General features: G+C 43.4%; 3 protein-coding genes across 4 annotated transcripts; 1 reads left to right on the top strand and 2 right to left on the bottom strand.

Annotated features, from left to right (window-relative positions):
- Window positions 1-460: 460 nt before the first annotated feature.
- On the bottom strand, window positions 461-7208 carry LOC135373743 (V-type proton ATPase 21 kDa proteolipid subunit c''-like). Its single transcript, XM_064606830.1, has 6 exons — window positions 7041-7208; window positions 6895-6943; window positions 6396-6479; window positions 3839-4041; window positions 1638-1828; window positions 461-1456 (listed from the first exon to the last, which is right to left on the bottom strand). The coding sequence occupies exons 1-6, from the start codon at window positions 7105-7107 to the stop codon at window positions 1418-1420; spliced, it is 633 nt and encodes a 210-aa protein (XP_064462900.1). The 5' UTR covers window positions 7108-7208; the 3' UTR covers window positions 461-1417.
- A 191-nt stretch (window positions 7209-7399) lies between these two features.
- Window positions 7400-10668, top strand: LOC135373728 (RNA polymerase-associated protein RTF1 homolog). Its single transcript, XM_064606815.1, has one exon. The coding sequence runs from the start codon at window positions 7543-7545 to the stop codon at window positions 9529-9531; it is 1989 nt and encodes a 662-aa protein (XP_064462885.1). The 5' UTR covers window positions 7400-7542; the 3' UTR covers window positions 9532-10668.
- Window positions 10669-12752: 2084 nt separating this feature from the next.
- On the bottom strand, window positions 12753-27836 carry LOC135373729 (uncharacterized). Of its 2 annotated transcripts, XM_064606817.1 has the most exons (6): window positions 26917-27836; window positions 24520-24705; window positions 21405-21722; window positions 17628-17795; window positions 16514-16870; window positions 16330-16460 (listed from the first exon to the last, which is right to left on the bottom strand). In XM_064606817.1, the coding sequence occupies exons 1-6, from the start codon at window positions 27385-27387 to the stop codon at window positions 16422-16424; spliced, it is 1539 nt and encodes a 512-aa protein (XP_064462887.1). In that variant the 5' UTR covers window positions 27388-27836; the 3' UTR covers window positions 16330-16421. The 2 variants fall into 2 exon arrangements, with proteins under 2 accessions (XP_064462886.1, XP_064462887.1); XM_064606816.1 differs by having other exon boundaries at window positions 12753-16870.

The following is a 27836-nucleotide window of genomic DNA, read 5'->3' as shown; positions in this document are numbered from 1 at the left end:
GGGAGAAGAAGAAACGACAATTGCTGGTGTTCTAGAGTATGTAAAATTACGCAAAAGCAGAGACCCAAAATATTTTAGCATCGTAAGGTGCACTGTTGATACAGGTGGATATGCAACCCCACCGAGAAGAACGTCCTTCACCAATAGCTCTGCGGTAATGAGCAGTCGCTGCAGTAATAATGTGCAGTAATAGCTCTGCTTGGGCCACTGATGGCTCGCAGTATATGTGAATAAGTAAAACACAAGTAATAAAAATTTTCACCCAGTATTCGATGCTTCATTTGACGTGTTCTTGCCCATTGCTCAGGCTTGCCTATCATGGAATTTATCCACCAGCTAGCCTGCATTTACGCCATTCTGTTCATTTGACAGCATATTTTTTAATGACTGGGGAAATACAGTCACAGAACAGCAGCGTGCAAGTATCGGAAACAGTGCAGCGTTTCCAAGAACCAGGAGATAGATCCAACACTTTATTGACTATACTTTCACAACGAAAATAAAACTCACCATTGGACATTTGATCAATATTTTTCATATTGACAACTGTTGAGCCACTACACATGTAGTAGTTCCACGGATTCCTCTGCACACAGACATGCAGGAGAATGTGATGTCCCACAAGAGCCCATTCATACACACTTTATGAACATGCACACCATCGGATGAGCAGAAGCAACATTATGTACAAATAAATTACAGATACTTAATATTAACTCTGTATGTACCATGCTAGACTATCTGAGAGAAAGGCATTTTATGCAGGACTGTCACTTAAATTTTGCCTGTGCTGCACTGTCAGTCCTTTACGTGCAGCTTGTTTCGATATAGTACGTACCTCAAATACAAGCTCCGTTAAACTTTAAGTTTCTTCATGCCTGTTGTATTTATGCTGGACTAACAACACTGAGACAAATGCTGGCTCCTATTTTCATCACCGTACAGTAGCATCCTCGTAATTTGAATGCCAGGCTAACAACTAATGCAGTAAACAGAACGCTTTCACAGAAAGATCACACCCATATATATATATATCCCGTATTTCGCGCGTACGTATCCGCTACACAATTTAGGTCTGTTCTTGAATGTGAGATCCAACACCTTGAATGTACTTTTCCATAAAAGGTTCTGTTTAGCAGGCAATTGCACAGGAATATGCACTGTGCTGAAACGAAAATGTCATTCTTTGGCATCACGGAAAGAGTCACAGTTTATCCATTACAATGGCAGGAGGAGGAGGAGGGGGGGGGGGGGGGGGGGGGGGGGGGGGGGTCACAGGGGCAGAAACAAATGTCAAAATCTTAAAGTGGAATGTGCTGCCCGACGAATGACTAATGACTGCTTTTGTCTCTCCAAGAACAATGTTTTCTTGCCAGGAGTAAAACAGACAGACAATATTTGTGCACACAGAGATCGACTACGCTTTCTTGGCGTCTCCCATGTTGATCTTTGAGGCCTGAAAAAAAAAAAAGTTTCCATAAATAAACACGCACAATATAGTCGCAAGTCTAACAATAGAACTGTATATATCTTGAAAACTCTCCAGTCTTAATGGATACAAATGTGATGTTTGTTACGTGTATAAACACTGAACTGAATTCTTCTAATTGACAAGCTATAACGCCATAATACACTACCATTATCACAGCTACGATGAGTCCGAAGAGGCCGATAGCACTGGCGAAGATCTCGACAATGAGCAGCTTGACAAAGAGTGCTGGGTTGGCGGCATCAGCGAGAGCTGCTCCAGAGCCCACTATTCCGACGGACATTCCGCAGAAGAGGTTCCCCAGCCCCACGGTGAGGCCTGCTCCAAACATTATGTACCCTGCAATGCGGGAAACAGCCACAACATTAATCTCCATCCTCTTCCTCTTTCTACTTTTGCTGCCTGTTCAGTTCGAGACATATTATGCAGCACTCAGCCGTCAAATCTCGTAAGAGCCCACATGCCAGAAACACCCAGTAGGATTAAATCTGCACTTTCCCTCAAGTGTTTCGTCGATGCAAATGAATTCAGTGTGCTGAAGTACATGAGAACAAAATGAAAAGGAGAGAAATTGTGAAGTTAAGTACGTTTACATTGTATACAGCACGTACAAGATGCATGAAAAAATATAAAAAGCTTTATATCGTAAACATGATAGCTGAAGAAACTTTTTTACTATTGTTACAAGAGAACTGATAAATTTAATTAATAAAAAAAAAAAAAAAAACGACAACAACAACAACAGGAGGCTATCCAAGGAAGTGCACTATATTCATCAAACGAAGGGAAAGGAGGTCCAAGGTTAAAAAATTTGTATGGTGTTGATCCTGCATGAGGGAAATGGTAATCTGGCTGATATTACTGCACTAATCACTGAGGTTACACTAGTGAACTTGTTATTAATTATGGTAGAGGAAGCTTGCAATGAAGTAAAATACCAGTTCAAAAAGTGAGAATCCAACACGAAAACTCCAGTCACGCAGAATCGACCACACATCTTCTGTTGTGCTTCAGTTTGTGTTCTATTGCAGAATTACAAACACAATTTTAAAACTTGATAAAAGAAGATAAAAGTTTGACACAATTAGATTTTGTCTAAAATATCTAGCAGACAACCACACTATGACCCCATTAGAACATTGAAAGGATATTGAAGGGATTGTGAAAGGACGGTTAGATAAGAAGCGAGATAGTGATAAATATCCAGGATAGCCTGACACCCTAGATGATGTGATTTGATTTGGGTTTTATTGGCGCATCAGCTACTAAGGCCATAATGCGCCAAATACCACTGAAGACTAGCTAGTTAAAAAGTGCATATTCAGGACTAAAACTGAAGTAACTGTTACATTAGTATTTAAAATCATAGATCTTTTAAAAACCCAGTATCCCTAAAAAACCCACACATGTTCTCAAAAGGTACAAAACTGTCATTACCCAGCAGAAGCGTTGGGTGGAGCGGCAAAAAGTTTCTATAAAAGGAAGCAAAATCATGGTGACAAAGATGTTGGTACGCTGGACGCGTAATAAGGATGTGAATGATCGAAAATTGTTCCCCACAGTGGTTGCATTCTGGTGGGTCTTCTCCTTGTAGAAGATACCCCTGCGTCAAGTAAGTGTGTCCTAGATGATGTTACGTTGCTGCGCTTGTTTGTAATATAAAGTATACTGTTGTGTCTATCAATAGATATGCTCCCATTCATTGATTTCATTTTGTATTTTACTTTGTCATGTATAACTTGAAAAACCACAGTCTCCCCGTTCTTGTTGAGCCAGGTCTATGTTCTTTCTGTTACATGAGTTCCATTATGTTCACCCCTGAAACTGCACATATTGCCATTGCAGCAAATTTTTTATACAACGATGAGGTTCTGATCTGGTTCATCTTCTCGCAAACCACTTTGAACTGATACATATGTTGTCCTGGAACTGAACTTTACATCTGAACTCAAATCTGAACAACTGAACTGATAACATTCTCAGTTCAACACTGTGTTGAATCACCTTGTATGTAAGCCTACTCGAAATTGAACACTAGAGGTAGTTTAGAGTAGGTTATAGACTCTCAAAAAAACCGGCACCATGTATGTATACCAAAACTCATCCAGCTCTGCTTCTGGGACCACTGAGGCAGCCGCAGCTGAGGTCACATGCTTTTGAGAACCAATGAGAATGCCGGAGGGTCCTGGAATTCTCGAGTCTGTGCCCGACACAGAAGTTTTTTCATGGCCGTTTAACTTGCACACTACGTTTTTTTTTTTTTTGTGATAGTATATGCCACAGATAATAGCCACGTTGAGAGTTGCCTTCAATATCGTTATTGATGAGGTAGATTACTGAGTATATTACCAGACATATAATTCAAAGATTTCAGCTTGTAGTCTTCCAGGTCATCACTGAACTGGCTGATCTGGTTGAGCAACACAATGGCCATGATGATGCCATAGATTGCCACGGCCTCGCAGAAGATGATTGACACCAGATTCTTGGTACGGATACGTGGAGCCTTTACGCCACCTCCAACAATGCTCACGCCTGTGGTGAAGATACCACTGCAGAGGTAAAAAGAGTCCCTGTATTGTTTCTGTACAGAATGCAATTTCCAAAGCACATGCCCACAAACACTCATTCTCTAGCACGATAATGAAATCATGTGCTTGCGAGAGAGCAGCCAGGGTTGAGAGTGTGGCTAGAGGTTTGGCATTCACTTTACAGTTCCTTTATGTAAATAGTGCCATTTCAATAAAGCAGCTTTTCAATGCATCGAAAATGTAGAGGCCTAAACAAACACATAAGGAAGCTGTTTCAATTAATTGAAATTACTGCACTCATTCCATTTTTCTCATACCAGCTCAACTAAGCATCTTCGGGGAAAAAAAAGTATGATTCAGCATGCAGGACGATCAGTGGATCAAGATTGCAGTCCCAGCTGAGCAAGTTTTCCCCCAGTGACATTTATAATATAGGCATAATCTGTTTTCCACTGATATATGGCCAAAAGGTGACCTTTTCGTGCAATTTTTTGGTAAACACAGGAGAGGACCCTGGGGCAGTTCTGACAACTCGACGCGAGTGAGCAACGAAAGTAGTTGTCCTTTAGGCTACTAAACATTAATGTGAAGAGTGTTGTGAACAAGGTGGCGGAGCTAGAAGGTGCATTATGAAAGAACATGAAAGATCGTCGTCAGAAAGAAACATCGTCAAGGTGCATTATTGTCATTGGATCCTGATATAACAATAATAGAAACGCGGTTAAATTGTGAGATAGAGGATTATGACATTTTCTCAAATGGTTTCAGTGTTATTCGCTGTGACCCAGGTTCTAGAGGGGGGAGGAGTGGCAATCCTTATAAAGGAAAGCTTGCAATCCACTCATGTCAATCATGCTTACGTGAGCGAAATGATTTGGGCTTCAGTTCGTTGTGTTCGCTTTTAAATTAATTTTCATAAATCGTTTTCGCCGGTGATTTTAATGTGCCACGCATCCATAGACTTAACACTGTGCTCACAGAAGGATGCGAACCCTCAGGCTCCTTGTTGACACTGCTTTTAACAGCAATCTTACGCAGGTGGTCAAAATGCAGACACGAAGGGTAAAGAGTTGTGCGTCGCTGCTCGACTTTTCGCCACGGTATCTCGCTGTAAACTGCTGTTGAAGCTGAAACGTGTTGGGAAACAATTGTCTTATCAGATGGCTTGATTTGTACCTTACAGGAAACAGTTTGTAAATGTTGGGCGTGCCTATTCCTTGCAATTACCTGTTCTTTCTGGAGTACATCGGGGTTTGGTACTCGGAGTGTTTCTTTTCTTATTTTCATAAATGACTTGCGCGTAGATCATCCCAGAATACAGTGTAGTTTTTTTTGGTAACAGTGTAGTTTTTTTTTTTGGTGGTAACGACCAAAAAATGTACGGAACGTTCTTTTAGATCTGTTTTCGGGCGACACATGGCAAATGAACTTGAATGTAAAGAAATTAGTTCAAATGACTGTGACCACGAGATTATCACCAACTCTGTTTCCTTACAGTATCGACAGCATTCCACTTGCGAGAGTTTCAGAGCATAAATATCTTAGAGTTATTATTATGGCTAACCTAAATCGGTGTGCTCACATTGTCACGAAAGCGTACTGCAAACTTTGGTTTCTGTGGAGAAAAATGCGTCATTGTACCTCCGCAGCTACTAACTGACAGCCTAAACTGACAGCCTACACGTCACTAATACGTCCACTACTGGAATATGCTGACATTCTGTGGGACCCTCATGCTCAGGTTCAAACTGATGTGTTGGAAAGCGTTCATAAGAAGGCACAAAGATTTGTTTACAATGTGTATGGGAGATACTTTGATTTCATCGTTGTATGATGTATCAGGACTGGTACCACTAGCTTGTCATAATAAGGCAGGCGTCTAAACTGCATAGTATCGTACATGGGAAAGACATATTTATTTTTCCTTTTTTTGTTTTCTTGTATGGTGCAAGAGTGGAACAAGTTGCCTCAAAGTTTGACAGGTATTCCAATTTCGACGACCTTCTCCAGTCTTCGAGATCTCTTGAATTCAGTTGACTAGTTGTTGTTATACCATGTTTCTTTTGAATGCTTTTGACGTGTTGTATTTGTCTCTTGTGTGTTTAATGATGTTTTCACCTGCCTTGGCCCTCAACTGTGGGTCAGCAGTATCTTTTAAATAAATATATAAACAAATAAATAATGCAGATAAAATGGTGTTGTATTTTTCAAGTGCCCCCAAACCAGAATGTGATGTTTGAAGTGAACACCTTTATTCTGATTTTTCTTGAACCAGTCGTTTGTCCGGCTACCCCTAGCATAACGTGGACAGATTCCTGATCTGCCCACACTGTGCACCCCAGTATAGAAGAAATGTTAACAGCAGTGACGCTCACCTAGCTGCACCTATGACGGATAGGGAGATTGAGAATCCAATCCCGAGACAGCACCACATGTAGGGGGAAATGCCTTCCAGAAACCTGAAATTTCATGAGCATGCCTATCTCTTAGACATACATAGAACAAGCCCTGTTATGCAACAGATCTTTCAAACGTTATGCACAAATGCTCTGCATACCGACATGCACGACTTTTACACATTTGTAATATACATTTGGTAACAAATCTGTAAGACGATCATCGTGGAGCAGACAGATATGGTGTGATGAGGACATAAAAAACGATACATTTTAAGATCATCGCTGCAAGGTAAGTGCGTTCAGAGAAAAAATGGCTAAGAAGCAAGCGAGCTGGTGAAGATGACGCATAATGTAAAAACCCTGAGACTAGGGAACACGAAGGGACAGACACAAACACGAAGAGGTTCACACTCGAGTAGTTCGTAGCTCAACTTTCAAAGGTGTCTAGACAGCGTACTTATTAGAATTCACTTACCAACCGAAGTCTATCCTCTGACCCTTCCCTGACAGAGTGTAGTAGAGCCCTGAGGAAAAAAAAATCATGCATTTACGTTCCTAACGATGTCCAGTACTTGCACGGCTAGCCGGCCGCCCACTTCCAAGGCAGCCAGCATTACTTACCAATACACAGTATGATGAACGACGAGATGCTATACACTGTATACTGTGTATTTGCAAGCAACCCCATTGCTTACGGTTTTAACGCGCCAAACCGCTTCTGGAAGATCACAGATAAATTTATACCACAAAATTTCAGCAGACAAGCGATGGTCTTATGACTAGGACGCGTCTAACACGTGACATGAAAGGTAACGAAATGTACCTGACATGTAAAAAGTAGATGGAAGCATTAATTTTTGTAATTAAATTCAAAGAATAGAATATATAACCAGTTATAACCTTTTTCAAATGCGAAACGAGAAAAGACAAGTGAGTCGTCTGCTTCTGTTTTCCCACAGATCGGGTTTTCCTTGCGAGGGACAATCCAATAGCAGTCAAAAGTTTGAGGCGGCCATGATGCGTCTATGGAACCGAGGAAATTGTTTAAGGTGAGTCCTTGCTCCCGCTTCTAAACTTAAAGATATAGCGAAAAGACGAGACCCGTTGTACACCATCAACCAGCATGGTGAAACGTAAGAAAAGTCGGGTCGTGCTAGAGTCTAGCAGTGGTGAAAGTGACAGTGGCGAGGACCTCGACGAAGAGCTTTTGATGCTGGCTAAGAAAAAACAGAGGACAGATTCTGAAAGCTCTCCAAAGAAATCGAACGAAGAACAACAAGCAGCCACGTACTCGGACTCTGAAACTTCTGAAAGCGACGATGACTGGACGGTTGGTGGTGGGAAAAGCAACAAGGCTAAAGGCGCCAAAAAGGCGGTCAAAAAGCCGCATTCATCAGCCAGCGGCAGTTCATCATCCGAGCCTGAAGAGGGTGAAGTCTCCGGGTCTTCATCTGGAGAGAGCGGCGATGACGACGATCCGGAGGACGAGGAGTTCAATGATGGATATGACGAAAACCTCATGGGAGACGAGGAGGATCAGGCAAGGCTGGCTCAGATGACAGAGAAAGAACGTGAGCAGGAGCTCTTTAACCGAATCGAGAAGCGGGAGGTACTTAAGACACGTTTTGAGATAGAGAAGAAACTACGACTGGCCAAGAAAAATGAGCAGAAACGCAAGGCGAAGAAAGAAGAAGGGAAGCAAGAAGGGGCTTCTGCCAGCTCGAGGAGTAAGGAGCGCCGGCGGATGGTAGAAGAACGAAAAGACAAGCTGGACAAAAAAGCTCAAGCCATCAAAGACCTCAAGGCTGAGAGAGAGAAGAAAAGGAAGATACAAGCGGAGCAACAGCAGAGGGAAGAAGAGGAAAGGAAAAAGGAGGAGGAGGCCGCACACCAGAGCTCAAAGAAGCTCAAAGCCAGCGACATCTATTCCGACGATGATGAAGACGACGACGACGGCAGTGCCTCCGAGGAAGAGCGAGCAAAGAGTGAGGAGCGCAGCGAGGCGGGCTCGGAACGACGCAGGTCCAGCTCGGAGAGCGAAGAAGAGGAAGAGACCAAAAAGCCGAGCATTGCCAGCCGCCAAGAATTGAGCAAGATTCGCCTTTCGCGGCATAAGCTCGAGCGCTGGGTGCACGCACCGTTCTTTGCAAAAACTGTAGTGGGCTGTTTTGTGCGAATTGGTATCGGTTCCCACAATGGCAAACCGGTCTACAGGGTCGCACAGATAACTGACGTGGTAGAGACGGCTAAAGTGTACGCGTTGGGTCGCGCTCGTACAAACAAGGGACTTCGACTAAAGCACGGAAAACAGGAACGTGTGTTTCGTCTGGAGTTTGTTTCTAACCAGGACTACAGTGATTCGGAGTTCAACAAATGGAAAGAAGTGATGGAAACGGAGAACGTGCCATTTCCAACCAGCGAGGATGTGTCGCGTAAAGTGAAAGACATCGAAGGGGCTCTCAACTACGAGTACAAGGAGGCAGACGTGGAGCGTATCGTGACCGAGAAGCAACGCTTCAAGCGCAATCCGCACAACTACGCCATGCGCAAGACGCAGCTCATGAAACAGAAGGAAATGGCGGACTTAGCGGGTGACGATGAAGAAGCACAGCGCCTGGCGGGAGAGCTAGACCGTTTGGAAGAGCGTGCCCGTGACCTTGACAAGCAGCGCACCAGCACAATCAGTGCCATCAGTTACATTAACGAACGCAATCGCTTGAAGAACATAGTTGAGATTGAGAGGGCAATACTGGAAGAGTCAAAGCTGAACAAGGAGAAAGCAGACGACCCTTTCACGCGCCGAAAATGTGCTCCCAGCCTCGTCACGAAGACGAGGCCCGTCGCAGAAGTGAAACCGCTGCAGGAGACTCCCAAAGTGGTACAACCAGTCACAGCACAGAAACTGCAGTCAGCGTCTGCCGAGGAAACGCCGTCTCAGAGGAGCGACCAGGACATGTTTTCCGCTCACGATTTTGACATCAAGATAGATCTGGACGTTTCGGCATCGGCGGCGCCCTCCCCGGTTGCGAGGCCCTCGGGTGGCGTACGGCCGTCGGCGCCAAAGAGGTCTCTCAACCTGGAAGAATACAAGAAGTTGCGGGGCCTCATCTGACCACATCTATTGTGGACTTACTGTATAGCATTAATTCTATAATGGACACCTCGTGATTCTGAAACACCCATAGCACATGAGAGCACAGAACAATCCGGACGACTTTATGTATTTATCGAGACTGTACAATAAAATCGAATCATTGCAAGAAAAAATTGTCAGGACACATACGTACAAGTAACTCTGTACAGCCTTTGATACTTGATCTTCGTCAAATGGAAAAAAATAAATAACTTTTCAGACAGTCGCTTCACATTCAGGAAGCTCTCAAGTGTTGGAGGTATTTTGGGATCAATCTACTCAGATGGGTAACGCTGCTACAGGTGGCCTTCTGTTCTTGTTGAGAACCGATGCAGACGTTTGAGTGACTTTATTCAACTTGCCAGATACATAAAGGTAGACTATGTGAAATAGAAGAAACCACCCATGCTTGAGCAGGACAACATTGCTGCCGTGTCTTGGCTTTGTCATTTCATTACTCCCGGGACATTTTGTAGCCTCGTCGAGAGACTTCGAGTCTTGCAACATCATTCATTTTTGGGTCCCCCGCTGATGCGACAATATTTTTGGAAACGGTACATTGCATAAGATCGTGTAACTTCATCTCGAATTTGTGTTGCTGTTGAAGCAAGCAGATATATGACTGTAGGGAGTGTTGATAGTGTTCCTTTTACTTCATGCAAGGACTGTTATACGATTTTCACATTTCTCATGGTAGAATAAATTGGTACTGTAAAGCCTGCAGACAATGTTTCTTTGCGTGGTGTATTCCTCAGTCTGTTCACAGTATGGTCAGGGCAGCTTGTATGCAGCGAATGTGGTTGCAGTGCTTTGAAGGATACTGAAATAGTGCTGTATGCCATGCCAGCAATGTTGCGATGCATGCTTTTTAAACAAACTTTTCATTTGTGAACCTTATTTAAGTATGTTTCAAAAACATTGTGTGAACTTGTGCATGGCCACGAAAATCTTGTGCTGCAACATTGTTGATGTGTTCAGAAAAGAAAGCGATGATGATCTTGCCTATTAGAATTTTGGATTTATCATTTCTCATTTTGTGTTTTATACTCATGTTGTCATCATGTGGTAATGTGTTTAATAGTAGTAATAAATGCCGAATTTGCATACACACCTTTATTTGTGAGAGACATACTGATTAATTTGTAAACTCTAGGAGATAACTGTGCATTGCTTGGCATGCTGTATAACAGGACCCCTGGGTCAATCAAGCGTACCAGAGTTCGGGACGCTTAAAAAGATATGGCGATAAAAATTCAGATTTATGTCAGGAGCTATGAAACTGGTTGGCAGTGGGTGATATTGTGTGAAAGAGAACGTTTTTAAGTGAAAAAAAAAAAAAATCACAGGATGGTTACGGTGCTGTGACGCGAATTTCAGTGACAGCACCATCGGCATTGGGCCTTCGTTTTAACCCATGGTTCCCGCTGGTCCTTGAAATTTGAAAATGCCATTTTCAACCTGGATGTTTCTTTTTTTTTTTTTACAGTTCTTGAAAACCCTTGATTTTGTATAATTTTTTTTTGTTCTCAAGGAGCTGATTGCGCAAATTATGCTTTTCCAGAGTCAGAACTGTAGCTTCAAGACCACAGGAGTTAGCACTCTTTGCAATAGGAATCGGTAGCAAGAAATGAACGGCACCGTCGCAGGCAAGCCTGAGCAATGGGCAAAGACACAAACAAAACACAACATGATGACTCAGACCCTCTACGGCACCCTCTATTCTATTAATATTTTTTTTCTTTCTGTACTATGATCTTTAAAATTCAGTAGTCAGTCACATTTGTGAACTGATATTGTAAAGTCCCCATGTATTCTCTCATGTGATACCTGTAGCTTATAAATATTTCTGCAAAAATATTGAAGCCCTGGTCATAAAACTGTTTTATATCCTAAATCAAATGACTTGTGAACCTCCAAAGGTCCTTGAAGTTCCCTTGAATTTTTCTTCCCAAATTCGGTGGGAACCATGTAACCGTCCAGTTCTAGTCGAAGCAGTGCATGGCAAGCCAATGGCAGCGCTGTGAGATCATTCATAAACCAGAAGCGATCACGCACCGAGCAACTATACCCAAATGGTTTCTTCGTGGCTCCTTTGACTTTCGCTTGCCTCTGCCTCCTCTCTGCTTCCGCTTCAGTGGCGCATACTGCAGGGTCTTGCCCATGAGTCAGCCTTGCCTCTTCTTAGGCGACACGCACTGCAGGGTCTTCACGTCTATGCTGTTTGCCTCAGCTTTGGTGATGCACGTGGGGTACTGAGGTCGCACACTCTTGTTTGTGACCTCGGCTACGTGACAAGCTGAGTCCTTGCAAGCTCTGCGTTTCCGTTCTCGTGCCCACCGCAAAGCCTGTGCGTCAGCAGGACCCAGTACGTCTATGGTGTCTGTAAAAGAATCACTAAGGGTGCTTTTTTTACTAAAGTGCCTCGCTAACATTGTCCTCGTCACTGATACTCTTTTCGCTTTCCCTTCTCTGGACGCCGCAATCTCGAATAATGAGGCACTAACAACTGTCGCTGTAAAAGAAAAAAGCATATACTTCCCACTATTGACATGAACATGACATGGCGAGAGCTAGTGCCAGGAGCGAAGTTTGCCAGTGCATGTACGAGCGGCCTAGCTTGCGCTTTGGCGAGATCTGTTCCTGGGGATTTATGCGAAGTGATGATAAAGCAAATTGGGAGGGGGGTGAGACGCTGCGACGCTTTGTCCCAAGTTATGCCAAATATATACGTGAATGCCAGTTATTTACATCAATGCGAACCTGCTTTTCAAGTTTCACAGGAAAGGGAGTAACAGTCACATAGAATATGGGTGCCGCGACAACAGAAACTCATCTGACTGCAACATCACTGCAGACGTCTCTGCCAGTGAGACAGGCGTGAGAGAGGTCACGTGTTTTACAGCTACCAATGGGAATGGCCGTAGCTCTTGCACGTAGGATGTCAGAGCTTGACAGAGCTCGCATGACGAACTAGCACTGGGAACGGGACAGAGAGAAGAGACAACAGGACAGGTGCTAGCACCTGTCAACATCAACACCAACACGCCCGGTTTTTCACTTTGTTGACAGAGCTTGCTTTCGAGGGTTTGCATGTACGGCAGGGTACGGCGAGGGTACAGCATGTAGAAAAATAGTTATTTTTGAAGGCTAAAAAACATCAAAAGCGAGGATGCAGAGAGACAAAAAGCAGACACATGCACTGATTTTCATGGCGCAGTCCCTATTATCTGGATACTCTTACAGGCAGTGCAGTGCACGCATGATGTAATGCACATATCAGGGTGTCACAACCTCTTTAACGCTGGAATATGATGCTCTACCTATCATAATGTAATTTTCAGAAATGTGTGTGTATGGATCAAGTACCACAATGTTGGACATCACTTGACAGTCTTTTGGCCAATTTTCTCTCCCGAAAAGTGTGTAGATATTAAAGAAATTTGTTTTATACATTGGCGCTAAAAACATCCTGGTACGTTCGAAGGGCAAATCATCGGGCAGACGATTGGCAGTTTCCGAGTTTCTGCATTACTGGGGACGTTCCCTCATTGGTCGTTTTCATTCTGGCATCTTCTCGTATTTTCAAGGGAGGGGGGCACATCCGGTGCATGCTCTTGCAGTATACTTAATCAAATTGTGCAAAAAGTAATTGCCAGTAACTCGAGGATTTTTGGTATCACTGTCAGTGATCAGTAAGGAACAAGCTGCCATAGTTTTGGAATCAGTGGTTATGGAGGCAATGGAAGAAACCTTACAAAATACAAGCACACATTTCTGAAATTACTGAGTTCAGCAGTAATTGTTAAGTACAAAATTCTGGCAAGAACATATTGTATTTTTGCTTTCCTGTACACTTGTGTTATCATTGTAACAAATTGGATACCCTATTGAGGCTTTTTTCTTCTGAAGTACCGGTCAGTGCAAAAAAGGAAGGTACACAGCTTGAATCAGTAAATGCAACATTTGAACAGAGCAAAACTCAGATAAGATTACCTCAATTTCACCACACAACTTCCATTCTCGCAATTGCACACAATATATGCATAGAAAATGTCCATCTGGTGACATGCTATCTAGACAGATCCCAGTGCAGCGATTAGTAGAGAAAATTAATTGAGTGAGTCAAACTTGCACAGCTGCTTGTAGAGCTGCTATTCACATATTTGCTTGAAATGCTTATAGCTAAGAATATGCAGGGTGTTCCACCTAATGTGAAAAAAATTCATATGAAAAAAATTACTTTTCTGAACACTATTGGATAAACGCTATTTAACTCGGGGGAGATTTTGGCATGACTTCTGAGCACTTTTATCCAATTTCATATGCGAGGAAATTGAATTTTCCCAATTAGCTCCAAAATACGCCAACCTAACGTCACGTTCTTTTACGGAAACAGAAAGAGCATGCCGGATTTACCCGATTCTGTTGGAAAATACATTCAATAATAGAATGGCAACAGCCGCAAAAGAAGCGAAAAGCATTGTTTGGAGATGCACAAATTTCCAGCAGCACTCAGAAAGAGGCACTGCGAGGAGGTCATATACCTGCCCTTTTCAAGCTTTTTTTGATAACGACAGCATGGTTGCAACGTAAAGTTATCTGAAAGAAAGTTGAGAAGGAAACAGGAAGGGGCATGGGACTGTCTCTCTTCCGCCGCATCTTGCACGAATTTGATGGAGAATTGGGCTCCACCGACAATTTTCGTGCCTCAAAATGTCGTTTTTTGCTCATTCCCCCCCCCCCCCCCCCAGCGATTACCAAAGCAGTAGGGGATATATTTTACAATGCAGTGGAATAAATCTGACATGGGCTTTCTGTTTCTGTAAAAAAAAAGAAAAAAAGAACTGGAAATCAATTTGCAAAATATCAATTTCATGCAAATTAAATTAGATAAGAGCACTCAGAAGCAATAGCAAAATCTCTCTCCCCCCCCCCAGATGAACAGCATTTATACCTTATAATGTTCAGACAAATAATTTTAAAAACATTTTTGTACACCTTGTATATTGCTTTTTTATGCAGTGAAACAGATACAAAGAATACGTCTTTCCAACAGTAAAGTGCTCGACCACAAATGCAACCTGAGATTTCAAATTCTGCAGATGAAAATATGACAATAAGAGTTGCAGGCAATTCACAGTTTGCAGACTAATATGTCGCAGCATTTTGTAATTCATTTACCATAGGGGTCATGTCATTGCCCCACGAGGCACTTCAGGTATAATAAATTAAATGAAATGTATTCATAGCGCCAACTAGACAATACAGTTTGCCCCACACCGGGCTGTAACTGGGCACATCCCACAGTGGTTTAATTTCGTTTCTTTAAAGGGCACTGAGCGAGTATTCCACTGTTGTCTGCGGCATCCCAGGGGTCTGGAAGTAATTCTGAGCACAAACCTTACAATCGTTACAGGCAAAGTAACTCACGATACTGTCTGCTGCTGATGTACTACAGAGTTGTGTGCTTTGCTACATTTGAGGAAGTTTACAAGTACGTATTAGATCACTTGAACACACAATGAACTTGAAGCAAAACTGTATGCATAACGAGGGTATGCATACGGATACACAACAGCAGTTGACAGCCAATACAAGTTGACTCTTTTTCAACCCTGACATTTGGATTACGTGTGATGCACAATATGACAATGCCAGTCCCCCTGCACTCATATTGTGCTTGCCCCAGATGACTAGACGATGTCCGGCTGCATATACCCCACAAAAACTAAGCTAAGTGCGAAGCTGATGCTAGAGCATAATAGTAGTGCCTGTAGTAGAGTATTATACCCGTGCTCTCTTCAGTAGCTACAGGGTGAACATTGCTCTTGTTACACACTTGGTATGCAGGACAGAATGCGAAAATAAGGCGCAACAACTAGCTCACCTCAAGTTTCCTCTCACGTTTTTTTTTTTTTTCTTGACGTATAACCAGAGTTTATTACAGAAACTAGTGCTGTGCCAAAGGAACAACAAAAAGCAACCATTTCATGTGATGTATTGCTAATGAATAACCTAGCCAACTAGAAATTTGCCATTTTCGTGCGTCTACATCACATTAGCTTCATGTCTCTAAAGACAGCGGATGATACGCAGGAAATGTAAATGACGACAGATTTGGAGTTGTATTGGCTTCCTAGCTACCAACAGTTTGCTGTCAGGCTCCCTAAAAGGTTTCACGTAGTGAAAGATTAACGCGAAGTGGATGCAGCAGAAGATAAAAGCTTTTGAGTGATTAAAACCATTGCACAGCACACAATTTTCTTTTGGGAAAAAATAGAACACAAAACAAACAACAATGTGCATTTTGTGTTCTGTCTTTCACTCCGAGCTCAGGGGCTCTGATTTTCATAGCGGTCCTTTTTACTTCGATACTCTGATGATGATGATGATGATGATGAGTTAGGTTTTAGTGACCTCTATACCCTGACAAAGCCAAGTGTACACCAACTCACTTGCATATTACTTTTATGTTCGACGTCATACAGAGCCTGCTGTATTGGACAGCAAAGATTGAGGTGGGTAAGACGCGACATGTACTGCGAAATGTGTAACAAGTGCAATATTGAACCTGTACTTAATGCAACCACTCTCAGAATTGCACTTTAATCATACAAACATACTTAAAAGCAGGGAACAGTTCTATGCTGAAAGACAAAGTCATAGAAACACTCCCATATTTGTGCACTGCACCTATCACAGCGTTGTCTCTTTCGACATCTCACCACGATGTCTCCTCCTCCTCCTCCTCTTCGTCCTCCTCATCGTCCTCTTCCTCCGAAATTTCTTCATCCGCTACGTCCTCAACGTACTCCGTTGTGGGAGTGCCTACTGCAGGCGGAGCTGCCTTTTTTGTCTCGTTATCTTTGTCAACGCTTTCTTGTGCAGTGACTTGAGGCGTTGGTGTTCTGTTTGTTTCACTGCCATTAATATCTCTCTTTTCTGGAAGTTCTGCCGTTACCTTTTCTGTTACCACGCTGCAATCTCCTTGCCCTTCTTCAACACTACGTGGTGCAGCTCTGTGTGTCATGAAAGGTGGATCTTGCGTGTCATCTGTGCCCTTGACTTTTGGCTTGGCTGTGACTCTCAGTGGGTTGAGGGTGCCGAGGCCACAGGGGAGGACCACCGCGTAGCCCAGGCAGAGTGCGAGTAAAACGATGGTGACGCAGACGAGGAAAGCAGACGCTGGCAAAATGCTCCACCAGGTTAAGTGACCGTAGAAATCGCTCATGAAGCGTCCGAGGTACTTGCCAGAAAAAAGGAGGGGATGCAGTATGCTACGGAACAGTGTTTCCGACAGTACCACCATGGGACTGTTCTGCAAGAGAAAAAAAAAAGAAGCAGACATATATGGGGCAGGGGCTCAGTCTGAACGGCACCCAGATATGCAGGTTGTTTTCTTTTTTGTATTTGCTACAGGTTTTATAAAAAAGGCTATGAGAACAGCATGGATATTATCTTTGCAGGTGAGTTATACGACCAGGCATACATTCTCTTAAAGGGAGTATATGTAATTACTGTATGACTAGAGCCTGAAGTTTTAGGGTTTAACCCGTTTCTTCCCCGAATCGAACATTGCCTCTTTAGGGTAAAACCCAATTTTTACCCAGCAAATCGGCCTCCCTGACACGTCTGTGGGAATGCGCACTAGCTTGTTTGGCAGCAAACGCAATTACATCATCGTTTGTACCAAACCAGTACTGTATGCGTGACTAATGGAGCCCGATTTCTCCCTGAATTTATCATACCGGAAGTTTTTGTACCTGAATTCGCATGAATTTACCCCCTTTTACCCGCCGAATTGGGCAAAAAACATATATCCCCAAAACTTCAGGCTTTAGGTATGACTAATTGCCTAAAATTCGTTCTCTTTAACAAGGGATGTTCAGGCAAAAGTGAGACAGCAGAATATGAAACTCCTTGTTCAAAGTCTTTTTTTTTTAATCATAAAATGAGCAAATACGTTGAACTATCCATCACTGAATTTTGCTATGCAAATTAGTCGAAACTGTGTGCATTAGCAGTATGTTTTAGTGTCTGCTGCATTCTGCATGAGTAGCAAATTGGACACTTACCCTCCACAAAGGACTAACATGAATTTCCTCGTAGTACTGCTCGCAGTCGACCTTCTTTCTGAACATGTCTGCTATGCTAGACAGGACCCCTGGTTCATAATCGGGTGTGCATTTGCTAGCAGCGTCCACATTCTGTTTGAGATACGCTTCACGGTGGGCCTCGGTAACCTAAGACACAAAATATGGTACACTTAAAGGAGTACAGAGGGCCATCCAAAAAAATTTCAGATTAAGACATCTGACGAAAGTGTGTGTGTCAATATACCGAATAGCGCGAAAGGTTTTGATGTGTGCAATTTGTTTCCCAGAAAAAAACTCGCATAAACATAGCTCCGCGCCTTCACCCTTAACTCGCCACTCCAGCTATAACAAGGATGAGGAGGTATGATGGCACGTCACCGATGACGGCATAAGGAGACTCGTTCTGGTTTGCCGGTCACTGGGGGTCAGCGCCTTGTCCCTTTGCCGCCGTAAACCTGTTTTGCCAGTTTTCCCGGAGAATTGGGGATAGAAGGAGCGGCAGAAGCATTACCGAGCAAGGAGAAAGGCTTTATCAGAACCCCGAACAGCCGAGTAGCAGACGACAGCGGAGTAGCAGACAACATTTCTCTAGGCCAATCAGCGAGCGTTCTCCTTATGACGTCAGCGCGAGGTTCCAGGCAGATCACAGGCTGGTACTGCTCTTCGCCACCGTTGTGCACGGTCACTTTTTGCGGCGTATTTTTAATTCAATTTCTGTGATAATTATGACTCTGTGGTGTAAATTACTTCGCATGGTGCATCTTACTGGCCTACCTAACAGTTTTATAGGAAGAAAACTGGGTGTTAAAAATGACTTCTGTGCTACTTTAAGTCCGACAACTCGCTCGAAGATGCTATTTATAGGTGGTCGTGACACTCTGCCACCAAAATATGCCAAACATATGTAAAAGACGTAGGAAGGGAGTTGCCTCAGGACAGAAGCCGCCAATATTTCGAACAGAGACTGTTCTTCTTCTGGGCACCGTCCTCATCATTGGCATGGTATTTAAAGGGTTAGGTGTGACGTGTTTAAAAGTTCATGCGAATTGTGGGTCAACAGAGCGGAGGGAAGAAAGGTTCCGTACGGGCTTCTACGGCCGGAGTGAATGGCTGCTTTGTGCTCCCCTCCACACTCTAACAAAGCAGCCATTCACTCCAGCCGTAGAAGCCCGTACGGAACCTCTCTTCCCTCCGGGCTGCTGACCCACAATTCGCATGAATCTTTAAACGCGTCACACCTAACCCTTTAAATACCATGCCAATGATGAGGATGGTGCCCAGAAGAAGAACAGTCTCTGTTCGAAACATCGGCGGCTTCTGTCCTGAGGCAACTCCCTTCCTACATCTCTACCGGTTCGCTGGATTTCTACCCATCTACATATGTAAAAGACGGTTATTTTGATCAGTGTGAACTCTCATTCCAGCTTTCACAGTAGAGGTGGTAATGGGCGTGTAGAAAGCGAGCACCATGAATAGGAAGACCCATCCGACCATGACATCACGGCAGGCGTCTCCACCAATGAATGCGGCTGGGGGAAATGTCATGTACCTAAGAAAACCAACCTTGTTCCTCTCACGTCAGATTTCGACGCCGAAGTTTGTTCAAGGGCTTGTACCTTACCTTGTTCTATGACACTTAAAAAAATTACACTTTTCTCCTCAGTACTTTGGCATTCAGCGCCAAAGTGTCAAACCCCCTTTAATGTACAGTGTGCACCAAAAGGTATGTACTGTAGGGGACATGGCTGTCTAAAATCAGCACTCCGTGGTTTATCTCATCTCAAATATCCAGGTGTTCAAAGACTATTTCTTTCGAGTAATAAACACGTGCAGCACATGATCCACCTTCAAATACGATATTGGCACAACACTTTCAATTGCAACAGAGGTAATACGGGACGGTGAAATGCTGATAGGCGATTTTAGCTAACCGTGTCCCCAACAATACATCATGCATAGGGCCCTCAGTTTTCGGGTAAAACCAGATAAAGCCCGTTTTTACCCCCCGATTTACATCAAAATAGTTCGGGTTTAACCCGATAAAACCCATAAACCGGGCTTGCGAAAGCGCAAACCAAGGACTTGAGCCGCACACGCGCGAACTACGGCAATCGCGCGACCGCTCCCGACAGCGCCGCATCTTACTGGCGAAGTAAACAAAACACATCGGGTTTGGATTTGTGAACGCTTGCATGCAGGTCCGATTTCTAACGTGAAAAATGTTCCTTTGGTAGGCGTCACCATTTGAAAGTTGGCTTCACCAAACACTTTCGTGTATTGCAGTCAAGCCCACTTCAACGAATGCTTAGTGTTTGTAGATTTAGCGGAACTTTTCGATTCATTTATATGTGTTACGGGAAAGCCATCTTTAACCTATGACATCATACACTTTGTTTAGTGATATATTAGGTTAGACTAGTGTGGCTGTAGCAGCTTGCCTCGCACTCCCAACTTCATTATCGAAGCGGCCATGGCCCTATTAATCTAACCTAACTTCACTAAACAAAACACAGAGGCTCTCACTAAACTAACCTAAGACATCATCAACTTGGTTAGTTCAGTGATAAGTTAGATTAATGGGGTCATGACAGCTTCCCTTGTCCCTCAAAATCCATTTCAATAATGAGGTGAAGCCGCCTTGCACATTGGCAACGCCAACCAAAGTAATGGCCTGGTTTCGTACCAAAAATGCCCTGTGTTTTTCACACCCGAAGAAATGTAGTCCCCTACATGAAAGCTTGTGTCAATAAGTAAGTTGAAAACTTCAGTGTTGGATTTTTGTACTGTTAGTGCTTTCCGTGGATCTCGACGAGACCCTTGTGCTGTTACCAAAAATAGCAAAGGAATCAGGAAAGATTATGCTAAACAGCGAAGAAACAAAGAGTTAAGCAAAGCTCGGCGTTCCTTGAAGTGGGTTTGCCCGCAATACACGGAAGTGTTAGGTGAAGTCAACTTTCAAATCTTGTAGGGAGTATCTTGTATCAGCAAAGTACGCGGAGTAGTAAAGAGGATGTAGCAACAGCCAACGATACACGAGGCATACCAACGCGAGTGCGAGCATGCTCTCAACGCTCATCGATGGATGATGCTTTACTGAACATGCAACTTATTCTTTCTATAAACAGGGGCCAGTGCAAGCCTTAGTGGTTATACAGTGAATTATCAACCAGTTCCTTAATAAATATTCTTTCATTTAATTTCAACACTCCACAGACCGACCGCTGTGGCATCGCTCATGATCTCAGTTGTCTCGCGATGTATTAATTAATTAATTAATTTCAACACATAATTTTTTTTTTTTTCACCTGAAAATACATCACTTCTCAGTATATCACCCGATTTTACCCTGTTTGGCAGGTCCTGATTTTCAACCCGATATTTACTCCCCCCCCCCCGATTTTCACAAAAAATAAAACCCGAAAACTGAGGGCCCTAATTCATGCACAGAAAGCCAGGCCCTATTCTTCACCACAACCCACAGGTGCAGCATAACTGAACCTCTGTATGCAATAAGGGGATAAGTCGACGTATCCCCTTTTTACTATTTTTGCTGCAATGACATCTACATACCAGTATGTATCCGCCAAAGAAAATTTATGACTGTACTGAAATTTATTGGCCCGCTGCAGGAGGGTAAGAAACGGAAAATGCACGTGTGTCAATGGGGCGAACCATCAGATCAGGCCCCTTTTCTCGGGTTTGGAATTTTTTTTACTTATCCCTCTATTGCATACGGAGGTTCAATTGTACACATACCTTGTAGAGATGAACCCAATGCCACAGGAAGCTCGCGAAGAACAAATAAATTACGACCGCTAGGAAGACCACACGCCAGGAGGCTCCGTGCAGCGCAGCAAAGAGCAACACTCCCAAAAGTGCCAGTCCTGGGACAATCCATTCTGCACGCGGTTGTCCGAAAACGCTGGTACACCAGGTGGCGATGGCAGCCATGATGCCTGTATCCATGGGAATGTCTGGAACCACAGTAGAGCTTGCCAAAATGGCGGACAGATGGCTCTCCAGTTCTTCAGCACGACTTTCCTCGTGCCTTGCGAGCTGCTCAAGTGCGGAAATCTGTGTTGTGCAGAAAAAGAATGCAGCAAAAACAAATAGATTACCACAGGCACGATAAGGACATTTAACGATGGCATAGATGTCCCAACATTTCTTGGTTTTATGATACGCATCCCCTTGTCACAGCACTCTAGCCTCTTCTATTTTGCACACAACCAAACATTTGCAGACACCGCCTTGAGATGTGTAGGTATCATGAGGACGGTACATACCCCAGCTCATACCACGACAACTCCCCATATCAGGACAACTCGTACCTAACAGCAGCATGGCTGAGCGGGTTAATGCGTCCCGCTCGGTGGTGGTAGCCAAGGTCGTGCTGAAGACTGGGAGGTGCTGGGTTCGAATCCTACCACTGGCTATGCTGTCTGAGGTTTTCCCTGGGTTTTCCAAAGACTTTCCAGACGAATGTCGGTACACTTACCCCTGAAGTCAGCCCAGGATGCATACTAATCCCCCCTGTCCCCCACACCTTCCTGCTGTTCTCTCTCCATCTGTCCACATCTGTACGTCGCCCATAGCTGTAGTTGCTTCGCTGCGCTAATGCGGAATTAAAAAAAAACTCGCACCACATTCAACACATAGCTCAACTTGTACCAATCTGAAACCATTTCAATTCAAGTTGCACCTGGAAAGGCCATAGGAACAAATGTCACAGAGTGTGACTTATATGAAGGAAATGTCACGCACATATTGCCACTGTACATTGTTTTCCTAATGGGATTCCGAGATCGCAGTGCAAAAAATTAGCAATAATGCATTAACCTTGTTGAACAGAGATCTCACGTTAATACTACACGCAAATACCAAATGCAAATGTCACAAGAAAACAGGTAAGCAGTTGGTCAGAAAACTTAAAGGCAGATTAAAAAAATTTTAAAAATCACAAAAGCAACGCCACGAGAAACGTGCCACCGGACCCTTTGTCAACAGTATTGTGATGAACCAGAATGCAGGTTAAGGCCATTATTGACCTATTCATGTGATTAGTGTCTTGATATTCCATGCGACAAATAATACTGTAGAAGTCGTTTTTTTCTGTGTGGAAAATATTTTTGCGTTTTCGAGCAAAGCTGGTTCAAGGAGTGATTCGCGAGAACTTACAGGGTTAGTCTAGCAAACGTTACACATTTTGATCGCACAACACCAAACTTTGGTTTTGATGAACAACACCAAACTTTGCAGACTGGTAGCCATTGGTCTGAAGTTTTGTTGGAATTTTTCGTGAGCATTATAGTCCTGTCAAAGAAAAATTAAAAAACAAGCAAAATCTCACTCTGTGCATTTTCTATGGCCTATCACTCAAAAGTCACCATTTTCTGCTGTTTGCGCTTCACTTTCATTTCACCACACACAGGTGGCACCAGGATACAGAACAAGAGGATTGGTGCATAACGTCAGAATCGGCATGTCACATTGTTGTAGGCAGCGCTGCCTGTGTGAAGTGATGTGAACGTGAAGCAGACACAAGAAAAAATGGCGGTGTTTGTGTGGGATAGGCCATTGAAAATGCATGGGGCAAGATTTTGCTTTATTTTTAATTTTCTTTCTACATGACCGTAGTGCTTACAAAAAATTTGAATGAAACTTCAGACAAATGGCTATCAGTCTGCAAAGTTTGGGATGGGCCAAATCTAGTCTTCTATTTTTACAGTGCGGTCGAAATGTGTAACGTTTGCTAAAATAACCCTGTAAATTTGCAACACAGATTTCCGGGTGTGCTTTGCTCTTGCATATCGTGCCGCCACCAATACTCAGGCACGTGCTGAGACATCCGTTGTTCACAGGGATGGCGCCGTTCTAGGTCAATCCCTTTCTTCTCCTCACAGACATGGCCTGTGGCCATGTACAATGGCATTTAGGGACCCTGCAGGAGGCCATAGTACCGACCGTGTGCAGGTCAGCCAGTTCATTTCAGCAGTTCTCATTCATTATCACTCAGGGCACTGAACAGTTCGGTTGAGATGTCATACTCTCATACAAGCTCGTTTTGCGAATGCGGGGAAAGGCATGTTGCGGCTTCGTGGTATAGTGGTATATATGTACAGTGCAATGCGTTTGTTGGAGTAACAAAAGCGTGATCAATTTTCATTTCTTTACATCTTACCTGATGGGATAAAACAATCTTCTGCGGTTTGCTTAACTGCCTAGGCTGCATGGAGTAGAAAGGGTCAAGGTAGTCACGGTATAGCGTGGAACGTCGGACAATTTTCGCCCTCATATGGCCAGAGTTATTCGCGTTAACTTAAATTCGCGATTTGGGGAAAAAGTGCAAAAAATGCGAAAAATAATTCCACGTGAAAAAAAAACAAAAAAAAAAACACTTCTACGTAAGTGGAACAGTTTATATTTGGTTTCTTTTCAAACTTCCCCATTTCCCACAACCAATGCAGTTCATTTTAACGATCCTTGAGTGCGCTCCAGTAAATATTATTTGTGGGATTCACACATTTCCTTTAGTATAAGTCACACTCTATGAAATTTTCTCCTCATATGGCCTTTCCTGGTACATCTTGAATTGGAATGGGTTCATATTGATACAAGTTGAACATGGTATGAATTGTCTTTGTATGAGCTGGGTGGTTGCCAGTGCCAAAACGTTGTATCAAGAAAAGGGAAGACAATGACGACGACTTGTTGACGACGTTCACAACAACTCGTCGACGACGACAACGACTTGGGCGGCTGCCCCCCCTCACTACGGCTCTGTCTAAGAGCTTTCGTTGTATGCAAAGCTGTTATGGTAGTACATACATGACTGTACATAACACTGTCATTGAAGTGTTCAGAAACTTACCTCTTCTGGAGAAAGCAGGATGGACAGTTTGATATTGGACTGAATGTTGCGCCGACGAAACTTCGCATGGTACACAAAGCTCAAAGCCAGACGACGAAGATACACAAATTGGCGATCTCTGTCGCAGCCAGTAGAGGATCCCCTGGGTGATTCGACGTCTGCAAGCACTGCTCGTAAGCGAACAGCCTGGAAGTCATAAGAAGCAAACTTACTCCTTTTCAACATTTGGAATGTGTCAACGTGTAATGCAATAATGCTGTAACAATTTTTTAACTGCAGAAAAGAGAAGTTCAACATCCAATGTCAGAGGAAAGAAAAAGAACACCAGATAGCTCTGAGAACTGCCCATGTATGGAAGCGAAACGCAGAAACTAGTTTCCAATTGCCTGTGGAAGTCTTTTTTTTTCCTGTGTGTGAATGTGAAGATTGATGGCATGGAAAGACGTTACAAACTAAGCGTGAACCGCAAAGATTGCGATAGGCCAGTGCCAGGATTTCCCTAGCACCAGCTCACCCATCCCAAAATACTTGCCAAAAAGGCCAGAGAAGCCGACTGATACGGATGTCACGTAAAACGGGCAAGCTGGAATAGTATGTTACGGTCATAGGCTTCCGAATTAATGAAGAAAAATGCTACCTTTGCTTGGGTAATTTGCGAGTTCAACTAACAATATTTGCTGAATTAATGCGTGACACAAATGCAAACTACCGTGATGTGTGACAAATACCTTATGTATGTATCCCAAGTAGTTTCAAATTTTTATGTAGTGAAACCTGTTTTTACGAATTAAATGACATCCTCCCATTGGACACCCTGTGTTGTTACTTTGTTACGTCCCTAGGTATTAGTAGTTACAGCTAGCAGACTTGTTTTCAATATATTTTACTTTGTTTTCAACTTACACACATCTGACAGGCAGTTATATAGTAAGTTTTCCATCAAAGTATGCTGCAAAAGCATATACTACCTAGCTGCAACTTTCTTTGCAAAATTTGCAACACTTGGTTACCAGATATGTTGCATTGAAACAATGTTACAAAAGATTTGCAGACCAAGTTTAGCTTGCTTGAATGGATGTCACTATCGTGAAAGTATCAGAGCATCTTGGTTAGTCACAAGCAAGCTGTCCTGTTTCTGAAAGAGGGACAGATGTTTGAGGACACTGAGACCCACATTGTCCAAGTGCTAGGGTTCACCCTTGCAGCTTATACAGGGTGTCCCAGAAAACGTGTCATTGAATTATAATAAAAAGACTACGCCACCTAAAATCATGCGGTCAACGGCATTTGTTCTTACTAGGTTTTTGCCAACTCCTGATGTGAATTTCATGTATCGTAAGTTTAATTATCTAAATATTTGCGAACTGAACTCTGAAATTTGCCAAGTAAAGGTCACTTTTTTACCCCCACCAATATGAAGAGCGTGCCGAATTCACTCAAATTCATGATAATTGACGGTGATATTCACAAGCTATCCCATCGAGAAAAATAGCCGAACATCACGCTTTTCGTAGCACCGAACCATAACGCGCGATGACTTTTTGAGCGCAATCGCTCTCAGTCCGATGAAAGGAGGTTCCAAACCTAGCCCACAGAGTGATAGTAGAAAAAGTGACAGTTCCTGAAATCAGGAGAGGGAAAGTGGAAGGAAAAGCGATCCCAGGGAAAGTCGGATGCGATAAGCCATACCTGTGTTATCTCTTTCTGCGTTACAGGTGTGGGCTGGGTTTCCAACCTCCTTTCGTCGGACTGACAAGGATTGCGCAGAAAAATCTGTTGCGCGCTCGCTCCACAGAGCATGATGTTCGACTATTTTTTCTGATGGGATAGCTCCTGAATATCCCTGTTAATTATAATTAGTTAGAGTAAATTAGACACGCTCTTCACATTGGTGAAGTAAAAAAGTCACCCTTACTTGGCAAATTTCCAACTTCAGTTGGCAAAAATTTACATAATTAAACTTACGTTACACGAAATTCACATCAAGAGGTGGCAAAAACCAAGTAAGAACAAATGCCGTTGACCGCATGAATCTAGGTGGTGTAGTTTTTTTATTATAATTCAATGACACGTTTTCCCGGACACCCTGTATAATTACGCTTGTGTACAATCTGTATCCTGCACCACTGTGAACTGGGCACTAGTGGGGGTTGCAATGCATGAAATCCAGCATACTTTGCTTGTGAGATGTCAACACTATGCTAGGTCTGCAACTGGTAGTTAAACAAACAAAAATAATCTTTAGAAGATTCTGTTGCAGTAGTGAGAGCTAGGATCTAGTTGGGACAATGCAAGGCGGGCGCATCAATGTTGTTTCATCCCATTCCCATCGCAATGAAATGAAGTGAAACATCAGGTCCCTGTATCGTGTATACTGCAAGCAACTATATACTCTACCTGCAAGTCAGCTTGGCACTTCTGAAGGTCCGTTTTCAGTTCCCGGCACTTGCAGTCGCAGGGGTCGCACAACGGTGCAGGCTCTGAGCGCACCTCCTGAGTCTCTTGTGTTGGCGGAGGTGGTTTAGTGCGGACAAGCTTGGGGGTTGCCCATGCTTTCTTAGAATACAAAGCTTTCCGTTCACTCGGAGTCACGGTGTCTTCAGATATCGGCTCGTCAGTCTCGGCTGTGCTCTCTGATCGTTCGCTTGGTCGGTTCACTTGAGATCCTTGGTTGTAGCTGAACATGTTGTGTGGATTCACCCAGCCGGAGCTGTCTCCAATGATAACTCGAAGTTTTTCAGCGTCGCCAACGTCTTGGCTGTAAAAGTCATCATCTTGAACAGAGTTGACAGCAAATACATCGTTCTGTGGGATGTTTTCTGATGCACACAGGCCAACTGTTACAATTAAAAATATTACTCGCAGCATGTCGGTGTCTCGCACCACAGCGTCCTATTTTTAGAGTTAGATGGTTGTAACCCGATCACAGCTAGCTGCAGTGACCTCCCAGAGCAAGGTGAACGGCAGGTGCAAATTAAACGACTAGCTTGTGCAATGGTATGAACAACACATAACACTTTCACACAATTGTCTCAGTGCAGTGAGTTGTTGCAGTCGTGTCTTTGGTGCACAACATTTGAGTCTTGTTTCTGCGGTTTCTGTTTCGTCGTCGCGTGCTCTTTCGTGCGCTTCTTTCGACTCGGATTGGATTGGATAAATAAACGTGACAGCACACAAATGATGCGCTATGCAAGACAGAAAAGTTGTAGGAATGGACATTCACGTTATTACTTAGCTGATCACAACATTACTTCTATGGACAGTGCGTAATTTTTGTTGTAGCAGCTCGTCAAAGCCAAAACTACAAAACACCGCTC

The sequence above is a fragment of the Ornithodoros turicata genome, unplaced genomic scaffold, assembly GCF_037126465.1.
Source record: "Ornithodoros turicata isolate Travis unplaced genomic scaffold, ASM3712646v1 Chromosome31, whole genome shotgun sequence".
Classification (NCBI taxonomy): domain Eukaryota; kingdom Metazoa; phylum Arthropoda; class Arachnida; order Ixodida; family Argasidae; genus Ornithodoros; species Ornithodoros turicata.
The sequence above is the reverse complement of the archived record's forward strand: the minus strand, read 5'-3'. Positions and strand labels throughout refer to the sequence as shown.

Excerpts from the sequence above, each read along its gene's own strand:
- LOC135373743 (XM_064606830.1), bottom strand. The coding sequence starts at position 7,107 with ATGGGGTTGCTTGCAAATACACAGTATACAGTGTATAGCATCTCGTCG. Across the intron at positions 4,042-6,395 it reads TCCGTCATAGGTGCAGCTAG|TGGTATCTTCACCACAGGCG; the intron begins GTGAGCGTCACT and ends TTACCTCTGCAG. Across the intron at positions 1,457-1,637 it reads TCATCGTAGCTGTGATAATG|GCCTCAAAGATCAACATGGG; the intron begins GTAGTGTATTAT and ends TTTTTTTTTCAG.
- LOC135373728 (XM_064606815.1), top strand. The coding sequence starts at position 7,543 with ATGGTGAAACGTAAGAAAAGTCGGGTCGTGCTAGAGTCTAGCAGTGGT.
- LOC135373729 (XM_064606816.1), bottom strand. The coding sequence starts at position 27,387 with ATGCTGCGAGTAATATTTTTAATTGTAACAGTTGGCCTGTGTGCATCA. Across the intron at positions 24,706-26,916 it reads AGTGCCAAGCTGACTTGCAG|GCTGTTCGCTTACGAGCAGT; the intron begins GTAGAGTATATA and ends TATGACTTCCAG. Across the intron at positions 16,871-17,627 it reads ATGTTAGTCCTTTGTGGAGG|AACAGTCCCATGGTGGTACT; the intron begins GTAAGTGTCCAA and ends TTTCTCTTGCAG.